At 40.4% G+C, this 12,879-nt stretch overlaps 1 protein-coding gene and 1 non-coding gene across 2 annotated transcripts in view; one reads left to right on the forward strand and one right to left on the reverse strand.

The window, feature by feature from the left end:
- The window catches only part of gjc1 (gap junction protein gamma 1), a 17,062-nt gene extending 7,066 nt beyond the window's left edge, over positions 1-9,996 (reverse strand). The window contains 2 exon segments of the mRNA XM_025064276.1: positions 1-1,079; positions 7,282-9,996. The exon segment at positions 1-1,079 is cut by the window's left edge and continues 1 nt beyond it. Of these exon segments, the coding sequence (XP_024920044.1) occupies positions 1-1,025 (1,025 nt within the window). The 5' untranslated portion in view covers positions 1,026-1,079; positions 7,282-9,996.
- Positions 9,997-12,330: 2,334 nt separating this feature from the next.
- trnac-gca (transfer RNA cysteine (anticodon GCA)) lies at positions 12,331-12,402 on the forward strand. Its single transcript has one exon. It is a non-coding gene; the product is annotated as a tRNA-Cys (tRNA).
- The last annotated feature ends 477 nt before the right edge of the window (positions 12,403-12,879 follow it).

Consider the following 12,879-nt stretch of genomic DNA (forward strand, 5'->3'; position numbering starts at 1 on the left):
CCTGGTGGAGCTGATGGGGTGTTCCATGAAAATGGGTAACCCACATAATCTGCAGCACCATCCTCACCCACCCCTTCTTCAGAACCTACCTCAGGTCCTGCGCCTCCTACAGAACTCTCCACAGCACTGTTGGCATGGAGCAAACCCATTTGGTATTCATCCTCCTGAGCTGGGCTGCGCCGCCGGCGGAGAATGTCACAGATGGAGCCAATGCCCAAATGAAGCATCTCCCAAACATTGAGTGTGAGGCAAAGAACAGTCACACCATACATGATGCGCAGGAAAATAGTCTTCTCTGTTGGCCGGGACACAAAGCAGTCAACACTGTGAGGACAAGGATCCCCCGAGCACACAAACACTGGCATCACACGGAACCCATACAGCAAATATTGTCCTGCGAGGAAGCCCGCTTCTAGCACTGTACGCGTTACCAGTTGCAAAACGTAGACTCGCATTAACCCTTCATCTTGAATTCGCTTGCGTCCATCGTGACGAATTTTGGGTCTTGGAGTAGGTTGCAGAGGATCACGTGGCCTCTTAGTCGGCTCCATCTCTGGCACCTCATAGATCATGGGATCATCTTCTTGGTCCTCCTCAGTCTCCTCCACGCCCCGGTTTTGCCGTCCTCCAAAGCAGATCTTCCTGGGCTTCCTGTGAGTGTATCCTCCTCCTCCGCCTGTTCGGACGGCAGTCGTCACACAGCCACCTTTTGCTTCTTCTAATCGTGCAATCTTGTTCACAGCATAACCCATGTACATAAGAGAGGGCATGGCCACCAAGATGATCTGGAACACCCAGAACCGTACATGAGAGAGGGGAGCAAAGGCATCGTAGCAGACGTTCTCACAGCCAGGTTGCCCAGAGTTGCAGACGAACTTGCTCTGTTCGTCATAGTAGATGGATTCTCCCCCCACTGCGGTGAGGACGATACGAAAGACAATGAGCACGGTGAGCCACAGCTTCCCCACGAATGTGGAGTGGTTGTGGATCTCCTCCAGCAGCCGCGTGAGGAAGCTCCAGCTCATGGTATCGCTGGACAGTGGGGCAGACAGTGTCCCTCGCTCACCTGCTCACAGACTCTGTAGAAATAAAAATAAAGAGAGAATGCTTTAGGAAGAGAGAGAGCGAGAACTTACATTTGAAAAAAATCATTGTGACGTAGTAAATGTATGAGACCTCTTAAGTGTGCAGTCGTCAAATCTGTTAATCCAGCAAGTTTGGTGAGAAAGTGTCAGTGTAAGGGGATGACAGAATTATCCCTAATTAAAAGAAAAGTCATTTCTGAGCTCATGCTTCTCTAAATCCTTAATGTGATGTGTTGCTTCCCTCGGTACTAATACACTCAGAGAGCGAACTCAGTGTTACTGAGAAGTTGCTGTCAGGTTAAAGCTTTAAAAGGAATTTGAAATCTAAGCAGCGCTGAGAAGGAGGAAACATAATCCAAATAGCAAAATTTGCCATCCGCACATATGCAGACTTTATTCAAAAGCCCTATCTTCTCCTGAGGAAGTAAATCCTCTTAGTGAGCCTTCTACTGAGACAGGTGCCGTTTTCAAAAAATGCATTTACTTTCCTCGTTTGTAGAGGCTTGGATGAAATTTGCTGTACTTGTTGTACTGTACAAACCATGGAGTCTTACAGTCTGTGGCCCGTTTTTTAGGGATTACTGTAAAATGTTGCAAAACTCAAACTTATCAACTGACACTCATGTGAACTTCAAAATTTTCTTCCAGGAAAAAGTTTTTATAGTCCTGTTTTAAACATTCCATTTCAGGCTGATTGGAATCCAGCCCTAAACCAGTACAGAGCAGTAAAAAATTATTATTATTATTTATAATATTTATTGTGGTTTATATCGGTTAGCACGTCTGCCTTGCAAGCAGACAGCAGAGAGTCCTGAGTACGATTCCCAAAGGAACTACATACTTTAATACTTGCCTACCAAGGGGTAGTCTGTTGCAGCAGATCTGCTGTTAACACAAGAATTTCTCAAACCTTCAAATTCATCTTGTTATTATTAATAACTGTAATGGTCCTGAATGGATAAAGCAGGATTTTGAAGATGAAGATAACGTTTTTTTTATGGGGAGCCAGTGAAGTTGTTGTAGGTGACTGGTTTTGGTGATGATAGTTGTATTACATATCGAACATATGCATATATAAAAGTACATTTCTGTCTTACTTTACATTTTCTATCCTCGTCTAACCTTGTGCAAAGACTGGACTGGAAACTATTGTAAATGGAATGTGTGTGTTACTCTGGTTACGTTTTGCAAACCAAGTGTATGAGGTGAAATTTCACAGCAAATAATAAAAAAAAGGTTAAGGCCAAAGACACACCACCATGTGTGTGAGAGTGTGTGTTTGTGTGCACACACTTCAAAAATAGAAATACTCTATGTTGCCAATGTAGGTTAGGTCTTTGCTGCAGGCAGTTTTTCCAATTGAGCACAATCAGCATGTGGTACGGCACAGACGGCTGAAACAGGGCGGCATCAGACCCACATTAACTCAGGCAGTGGAGCTGAACCCAAACACTGCTGTCCCTAAAGGCGTCTGTGAGGAATGTGTGTGACATCTTCACAGAACTTTCTCTACTTCTGAAGTGACAATAACAATAAAAATTAGCTTTGGTTTTGGGTTTAAAGAGCTTTGAGGGATGATATCCTCACCAAGCACGCTGGGAACTTTAAAGGAGTTTTTCAAGCATGGTTGGATAAAGTACCTTTTCAATTAACCACAGTTTACTTTTTCAGTTCTTTTCACCCAAAAAAACACATAGATTACTGCCACCTGCTGAAAACGGAACGTAACTACATGGACACAAGTTGACGTTTGAGCTTCATATAATTTAACAACATTAAACTAAAGTTCAGTTAAAGTATAGTTCTGAATAAAATGCCTGGAATTGTTTATATCATATTTTGTGGACTGACACACCAGCTCTTCACTTTTGCAGCAGTTGTTGGTAGAGTGTATCACTGTGCGTATTTATACTGTCTCATGCTGGTTAGATTTTTTTGTTTTAAGTCAGAACCGTGCATTATTTTTATTTTGTGCCCGTAACTCATTTATTAACACACAACTCATCTGTCACTGTAACCCGACTTGAGTTAAAACAAAGAACAAAGCTCCTCCAGCCGAAGGAGATGAGCAGCCGCGCGCAGTTCTCTGCTTTGTGTCTCCAGCAGGAGCAGAGAGGGCGGGATGTTTTTGAACCAGCACTGGTATGAAGCATTTGTTCAGTATTGATTACTCTGACCATATAAGGACATGTTGGAGACACAGGAGAGAGATGTCAGGAATCCATTGTGTGTGTGTGTGTGTGTGTCTGCAGACTACACTACACAATATCCCTGACGTGATGACATGATGAGGTCAGAACGGTAACACTTAAGTTTCTCCGTGTCTTGTCTTGTGTATGAGAAAGCAGCACATGGTCAGGGAGGAGGAGGAAGACGCTCAGAAGAGTCAAAGCAGCGTTCCTCCATGTGTAAACTTTGGCTAATGTTCACAGCAACACTAGAACACACTGGGAATCAGACTCTGCTGTATTTAAATAGTTCTTTTTTTCTTTTCTGTTTTAAAGCCTGCTGCTTAGATACAATTTGCATGCTAACATCTCAACCATTTTTTGGTCCTTTGTCAAGCAAATGTTTAACATCAATCATTTTTTATCTAATGTTATTACATTCTTATTTATTTCAGATAATAAGGAACATATACACATGTTACTGAGAGCTTGGGGACAAAAACTCCTAAGTGGAACACATTCTGCCATAATGGAAAGGAAATTAAGCAGATCTATAAGCTTGCCGGTGTAATCCTTCCTAAATGCGTTAAATAACTTTGCAATAAAGTTGCATTAAATTTAGTAAAATATGACAAAAAAAATTCAAGGACAGTCAATCAATTAACTAGTTTACAAGTACACATAATTTTTTATTTTTTATGTTTTTGGGCAACTTAAATATAGTTTGACAAATTCTGTGTCATTATATAAAAGCAAACATCAGCGACAACAAAATGGAATGGTATAATGTTAACTCACAAAAAAAGAAATATCGAAACTGATGTATGGTTTCAGCAGCTGGAACAAAGCCCAAAAACATTTCCTAAAAGCTTCATATTTCAAAGCGGTGATTCACACAGAAATGGTCATTTCTTTTGGCTCAAAACTGTACCTCATCTGTTGTTGGCAGCTTGTTCAACACTAACTTTCACATTCTCTCCACAGACACACCACTGACCAGGCGTCTACCACACCCAATCACAGCTGTCAGACCTTGGAGGTAAGAAGCTCATCATCTGCATAATGTTCAACCAAAGGGGGGGTTATGTCGACCTGGAACAAGCACGGCAGCTTTTTCCTTTGTCACTTTAAGAACTAAATAATGAAACTACAACTGTGATGGAGACAATAATGAGTCAAAGTCCAGCCTGTGGAACAATCCAACATTAGTTTTACATTTGGTGATGCTACTAATGAGCCTTAAAAGTGAGTTGAGGTTTAATGGCTGTGCAGCCATCAGCTGAAAAGGTCACGACTGCGCGCGTCATCTGTTCATCAGTCACTGAGATATATCACAGATAAAGTCATCGGCTGGCACTTACAGAACAGTTGGAGGTCACAAGTCAACGCCGTTGTTTCTTAAGGAGTGAAGTGTTCACATCAAGGACTTATGATCTGAGTCAAACAGACAGTTGGCACTGTACTGTTAATGTCACTGGTCTTCTCCCGTCCCTACAATCCAGTACACATCATGTGAGCAAAGAACTGTAGCTGTAGGGACACAGACATGAGAGACCCCTGTCCACAGGACAAGTGCGGGTGAATGGACTTGTAATAACAGCTGACCAATTTGAGCATTGACCAATTTGAATTCAATTTGGTCAATGCAAAAAACAATCCATGCTCCGTGCAAAGTTGCAAACCACTTATGCAGGGACTCTATCGTCACATTGGTGAAGAAAACTGGTTACGTGTTTACCACGCTAAAGCTAATGCAAGGCCGTCATTGATGAGCATGTTGTGATGAATTGAATTTTAGCAATACCCCTGCCGGGTACCCATCTGTCCCTCTGACTGCACAGGTTATCTACCTAATATCTTCTGTAGATCCAGGATATCAAAGCACAGCTCCATTTGATCTTCTCTATTCTCTGTAGATCTACGTGTCATTTTGACAAACCGATTCAGCTGCTATTAAATCCTTGTCGTCTTTTCTCAGTTTGGCAGAAAAGCACACATCTTTTCGCCCGTTTCTATTACCATCACATCTGAACTCTGCGCTGCCTCTCAGCTACTTCCAGTTGATCTACCCACAAAATATTTTATTGATGGGAATGAAATGGACTTTACATATTCAAGCCTCCGTAGAGTTTATGTATTAACACACTTAGTCACGTGTGTTCACACACGAGCACAGCCACCTCGTAATCAGCGAGTCCAGCGGCGGTCTGAATAATAAAGGGCAGAAAGAGAAGCACTAATGAGTGTGCGTAAGGCTAACGGTTCTCTTAGCCTGCGCATGAACTTTAATTAGGTGAAGCATAAAAATATTCTTCTTCTCAGACAGTAAACACGCCAGGCTGCTGTCAGGCTATTTTTATACTGTACCCAATATTAATGAATGAATGAGTGCACTACAAGATTTTCTCATTATTTTTAGCGTCACGCTGATCTGCCCATACAAAAGCTAGTGACCGTGCCTTACAGCAAGAAAATCACTGCTGGTGATAATTTTTCCTGTATGGATCTTTTTGTGTGAGGTCGTTAAGGTTCTCTGGTTCTCTTTCACCAAAATCCTGCAGGATTAGGTTAATTTTGCCACTTGACTCAAGGCCTCGCCTAGTGACTACTGGGATTGGTGTGCACAATAAATACGTTTTGGAATTGGAAACAACAAACAAACATACGCCTATTCGCAAAAAATATGTGGTCTTTTTTTTATGTGCCTCATAGATTTTTTAAATCAAAAATATTATTATTATTAACCCTGTGAAATGTTTCACACACCCATGTTTATTAATGAAACAACATGAGCGTAAAGACCAGAAGGTAAATTTTATGCACCATTGTAGCATGCATTTTTAATGAAGGAAGAAATTAAATTCTGAGGTTGATAAAAATATTGACTTTTTGACATTATGTAAGTAACAAGGATGGGGTAAATCTGTGAATCATTTCAATGTAGATTGCCTATTGTTGACTTACAGTACACTGTATACTGTAGCTTTAATATATCATAACAGAGGATGGCGAGTTCATTTAGAAATGGTTATCAACATGATATATATGAATGAATATGAAAAACCGAGAAACTTGATGAATGTTAATTGACAGCTGTCAAATAGTAATTCAACATCGACGGTAAGCTGCTTCACTCAGAAGTTTCCCTCAACGTGGCCTGCCTTTATTTCCATATTATTATCTTTAAATGAATTCAGTCAAGTCATTACTTTTGTGGAAAATGTGACAGAGATAGTTTGTGGGAGTCTCTGTGAAGAAGTCACTTTTTTTTAACCATTTTAATTAACAAATGCCCTCTGCAAAAATAGTTGGAAGCTGTTGTGACAGCTGATAATAATAAGTGGTGTTGTGTTTGTGCGTGTGTGTGTGGCGAGGAGATTTTTGCACGTCACCTAAAGATAACGGCACTGTTCTGAAAATGTACAAAGAATTCTGGTGCAGATACTATTACAGTTAAACACTAGATAGTGTTTAACTGTAAAATAAACCTGAAATTAGAGAAAAAGAGTGATGACTAACATCAGCAGTAATGTTTTGCAGTGTAGCATTAAAACCATGCATCATGTAGTTTTCAAGGATGAATGCAGATATTTAAGGCACTTTTTGCCTGCAGCCTCTGCTAATTTCTGACCCTAGAAGTTGGCCGTCCCTGCTACCACCTGGTTCATCATATGTGACTTTAACCATGGCTGCTCTGATAATGAGCAGGCTCGTAAAAAACCCCTGCAAATTTGTCAGGAAAAAGCCATAGCTTTCACTTCTATTTTTCTTCATGCCAGCAGTAATAACCACAATAAGGAGCGACACTCAGCAGCTGCTCAGCTTAAAAAGCACCTTCCCTTGTTTTCATAAACTCCTCAGTCTGAGGAGAACAAAAATCCAGCATTGCTTTTGAAGAAAAGACTCAGAAGGTTATATGACTCACTAAACATATACTGTCACCAGACTTCATCTCAACTCAGATTTCCTTTCGAAACGCATGCACACACGCCGATTCATCCACACTATCACAGAGACATGAAACTTACTTAGTGATGCACGCTGCCATGTAAAACAAATTGAGTATAAATTCCAAGGCTGTGAGTTCACATCATGCTCCAGATCAGGCCTCAGGCTAGTGCGAACGGCAGAAGAGAAAAAAGAAATTTAGATCGGGTGAGAAAATAAAATAAAAATTTCAGATGGTGCTTTGATTCGTCTTCCTCACTTTGAAGGAGAGAGACGAGCTGTAGAGAACTGTTTCTCCAAGTGTGGAAAAGTGTAAAAAAAAAAAAAGAAAAAATAGAAATCCTTCATTAGCAACATCCGAAGGGAAAAAGTAACGCCAAAGCGCTTCCATATGGTACAGAAAGAATCTCTGAGGTGGCAGCAGCCTCTCTGTGTATACATGTACAAGACTATTATCCACAAAAAGCCAGAAAAAAATGAATTAAGTTAAACAGGTTTGGGTCTTAAATACGACACATAAATGACACATACGACTGATAATAATAATCACTTGTCAATTTTTAGATTTTTTTTCTTATTCATCACTAATTTCAAACAAATCCAAAACCAAACTTAAGTGATGAAGCAGCGTACTCACTTGTCTCCTCCTCCTGTGGATGCTGAACTTTGTGTCCTTATCTCATTTATCATAACCTCAACTGGCATCCAAAACCTTTGACCTGAAATTAACCGCGACACCTCAACAACAACAACAACAAAACTTAGACAAAGCGCACAGCACTGTGGCTGATCTCAGGGAACAGCTTCAGTGTGTGTGTTTAACCAAGTGTGAGCAATTTCTGAAAGCCGGTGCAGCGAGGCAGGCTGAGCATCTTGCCTCTCTCCCTTTGGTGCTGACAAAGGTCCTCGCTTAACCCCTTATCCTCTCCAAATTGGGCCATTGATGGGGGTGGAGACAGTGGGTGTGCATTTGTGTCTCTGATGTGATGAGAAGTGGTGGAGAGGTGAAGGGATGGAAGGGAGTCCCAGGGTGGGGGAGACGGTATCAGGGAAGGAGGGGACGTGTGTGGTTTTTGGAGTCACATCATCAACATCCCACTGGTTTTCCCAAACCTGTCCATCAGCTCAGAGTCTGACAGGAAGGAGCTTTTTAAGAAATACTACGAGCTGGTAATGGTCGGGTTTACAACCTGTAAGTGCTTATTATATCTGCATCTGTAGCTGGTGTTGGCCGCGACCTAATGGGTGTGAGCCGAAAGTGGGCAGCATTTTAAAAAAAGCCTAATGTGACCAAGAAATATGTTAATTTTGGTTTGGTTTTTTTGGCAAATATGGATGGCTTTCTTAAAGGCACCTACAGTATCTAGCCTATTAGCTGACAAACGCTAACATTGTCGCAACCAATCTAGTCTCTAGCCTCTGCAATCGAAATCTAGCTCTTGGAGATCAGTTCTTATTTTGTCAAACTGTTTTCACAGCTTTAAATATTTATGCATTCGTCCAATACAGTATTCGAATACAATTCAAATATAAGCAGAAATATAAGCACTTGAAAAAGCTCGGCAACGTATTTTATAATATCTGGCAATAATACTGGTCTGAACATTAACATCAAGAGTAACGGGTGTAATTTATTATATTTAAGGTAAACAAATGTGTTGATTTCCTTTCCTTTTAATCAATAACAACTTTGAGGTGAAGATGATCGATTAGAAGATTTATTCCAATTTAGTAAAAAATTCTCAGTGTGTCAGCACAAGAGAGTGTCAGCACAAGCCTGGAATGACAAATTCATTTCGGTTGTGAGTACCAGCGCGAATAGTCGCTCTTAAAGAAGAGCCCCGGAGAGAGAGAGAGAGAGAGAGCGAGAGCTGCCAAACAAACTGTAATCTCTAACAATAGTTCATAACCAGAGTCATTTGAGGACACACAGACTCTAAACACACAAGTCATGGCGACTGTATCCCGTTCTTGTTGAAGTACAGACTGATGGTTATCCCCTCCATCACGATCAGTCTCTTCACGCCTTCCTCGCTCCATCACTCTCGCCTTTCTGAGTTATAATCCCACAGCGCTGCGAATACTGAAAGATGCCTGTTTGATTTTGTCCAAATCCAATCACCAGCGGGAAGAGATCAAATTAGAACTGTCCTCCATCTCACTTCTCTTATCTCTCTCTCTCTCTCTCTGCTGTGACGACCAAAAGCATATAACAAAATTTGACATTCTCTTAGATAAGAATGTGTTTTTTCCTTCAAAATCCAAGCAGCAGTAAAGACTTTATTGTACGTATGCTGCAATATTGCGTTTCGTCATTAGTACATAAGAAGCAAAAGAGTTCGATCGATTTGTCAGTCAAATGTGTCATTCTAGCTGCATTGCCAATTTTTTTACATTGATTTCAGTGTTTTTGTTTTTGTTTTTACAGCCATATTGATTTTTTTTAACAATTCTTATGATGTTTGTCCGTGTTCACTACTATGATGTTTTTTATTATGTGGAAAAGCACATTGTATTGGTCTTTATAATGCAGACTCAGTTACTAATAAACAATGATCGTTTTTTGTTTTTTTCTTCCACCATCGATCAGACTAAATGTTCTCCACGGTGGTATTTCTTCACGGCAGAATAAGAGGAACGTTATGTTTAAATCTGAACTTGATCAAATCAGCACTTAATCATTTTGAAAGCCACTTTTCCCCCCCTGTGTCACACTGAGTGTGATTTTATGTTTCACAGCAGAGTACAACTTTGCCGAGTCAGCCAGTCTGAGAGTCGAGGTGATTGATTATTTTTTATAGGTTCCAGACAAAGTGCAAAAATAACTCTCCTTCTCTCCTGTCACCTCCTGGTCCTGGTGCAACAGGACGCAAGTTACATCAAAGAGGGCGGGGGGGTTGGGGTTGGGGTGTTTAAAATCTTCTGTCTTTCCAATTTGTTTTCTATGATCATTTACATTAAGTTGCCAGATAAAGGATTCATCAAGGTCGGCATTTGTCTAGTAATAAACCTGAAATGATGGATTTTAGGTATCTGGCTCTGGTTTTAGAAGTCATGTAATTCCCTTGGATTTATAACAGTAGTAAGTAATAGTAGTTTTAGGTTGTTCATGCCATTTTAAATTATAGTATTAGTTTGTTATGTTAATGGTTGGCCATGTTGGCTTTGTCTGTCCCTTTTGTCTCCCTTAGGGACAATTAACATCTTAGAATAAATTAAGCCTGTTATATGGATGGTTAGATGGCAGTGTCAACTTCTATATCTTTTCATATGATGAATTACATCCAAGGCAGGTCTGGACCTAGAGGGTCAGGAAGTGGTTGGTGGTCTCATCACATGTTTGCCCATAGGTCTACTCTCTCATCATCATCCGTCCATGCATACGCCGCTTCCATTTATATTTAGCCGTCATGACAACTACCTTATATAAGCATAATTGCTGTAGCTGCCAGCTGCAGCGATGCCAACTTATAATAGCGATGCTGTTTGTCTTTTAGCTCGGCCTCAGACGGTTGGTTTGTATTAACTGCCGTGATAAGCTTGACGAAGACCAGCGATACAGAAATGATGCTGAGCATGAGCTTTTAATATGGCTACAGCACGGACAGAAGAAAGTACGGCAAAATGTTGACAAAATCAGTGTCGACGTTCTCTAAACTGTCCTGAAGAACTGTAACGAGATGTTATTGGAACAGAAGTATTTCACTTTGGGTTCTTTTCACTGCAGTAATCCACGTACTGACACTACATTTACGCTGAATGTTCTATATGTTCCACAGGTTTGGAAGTTGGGGGAGTGAGTGGACTGAAACCAACACTTTCACTACAGCATGGCAGGTAGGAACTCAGCCACACACACCTGTGGTCCTTTTAATTTTAGGTCTTTTAGTTCTGCAGGTAAAAGTTCAGCTGGTCCATTATATACACATATATATATATATATATAAAATTGCAAGAATAATATTTTACTATTATTTTACTGCTGGTATATATATATTTATATATATATATATATATCCAGAGAAGAAACATACAACCAGTCTCATCCAACTTGGTTCTGCAGCCTATAATTGTGAATAGCTCTGTATTTATATAAACTATAAAATAGCAAGTCACCATTCAAACCCACTGATAGATGAGGGCAATCGAAGTTGCTTTACTTCTATAATCCATTTCCATTCTGTCAACATAAGCCCAGGATAATTTGACAGCGTATCATCCATCATAAAACATCAAAATGTTTTGAGAAGAGACCAAAGTGACTCATCTGTCAGGGGTAATCATGAAAGTCAATATGGCTGGACTTGAGCCATTACATATCAGATGAGTGACAGTGGATTCGCCTCAGGCCTGAACATCAGTTATCAAAATGACATAGAGACTGAATGTTTAAGTACAAACTGCTGTGGAGGAAAATGGAGGATGTGATTTGTTTTTTGTTTGGGAAGGAGCCGTGTTTGAAACATGTCAGTTGTACTTAAATAAAGACTGGGGTAAAATCCCTCTAGAAAATCTGAGTCTACTTTAAGCACATATATAATGGTCAATGTAACTCTTAATCCCTACTAAATACAGTAAAAAAAAAGGTACATTTCTAAGTTGCAAACGTTAGGTAACTGGGGAGAGGGTAGCTGAAATATGGTGTGAAAAAAAGTGGCCTTCGAAGAAGAACAACAGCTCAAATCTCTGTAAATATTGGAATGGGTTCAACATTTGATCCCAGTGTTTCACTGATGGCACGGCGTCTGTGTTGTGTGAAGGCAGCGGCAGCAGGAAACATTGGTTTAATTCATGGGCTGAACATTAACACGGGGTCAGGAGGTTTCCTCTTCAACTCTGGCTGCTTCCACAGCTTCCCATGTTTACACAGTGATAGCCTTAGTGTTTGTGTTAGTGTGTCCAAAAATAAAGTGTGAGCAGGTTATTGTCTAACGAAAGGAGAAACACCGTAGGCCGGTGTTACAGTTAATACTTTATGTAAACACGTAATGCTTCAGTGGTTTGTTTGATTGTGTGGAACACACGCCTGAATATAGTGTGCATTGTTTATGGTGTGTGTGTAAGGACCATATACAGTAGAGCATGCTGCTGATGCATGTTTGTCCAGACCTGTCTCACTTCTGACACATGGGGGTATAGCTCAGTGGTAGAGCATTTGACTGCAGATCAAGAGGTCTCCGGTTCAAATCCGGATGCCCCCTGCCTTGCTTTTGCTCACTGATACTGAAGCATTAGTAAAAATATTTACAGTACAGTAAGCTAGGCAACATAAAAAATGCTTTTTAAAAAGGTGTTTATATAGGACAAAAAAAAACACCAAGAAAATTAAAAGTCAACTTAGAGAATATCTGACAGTTGGAGCTTATTTAGAGCTGAGGCTCCATATTTTCATATGTTTGCCTGAAACAAAGTGAACATTAGGGATGGAGGCTGCAGTTTATTCTCTATGACAGCACAGAGCTCAGTGCTAAATCCTTTTACTGGTGTCAAAAAGTGTCTCGTTGCACTCTCAGTGCCCTCCTTCCATATTTATGACGAACATAAACAGTGCATGTGTGAGTCGGCTTTACAGCATGTTAAAACCAATACAGAGGAGATATCAGTCTGGAGAAAACCAAGTCCTTAAATACACATTTATGTTTAGTAAAGGAGAGGCACTGTGTTGGAATAATGGCTGT

Source organism: Cynoglossus semilaevis, chromosome 17, assembly GCF_000523025.1.
Source record: "Cynoglossus semilaevis isolate Cse_v1.0 chromosome 17, Cse_v1.0, whole genome shotgun sequence".
Lineage (NCBI taxonomy): Eukaryota > Metazoa > Chordata > Actinopteri > Pleuronectiformes > Cynoglossidae > Cynoglossus > Cynoglossus semilaevis.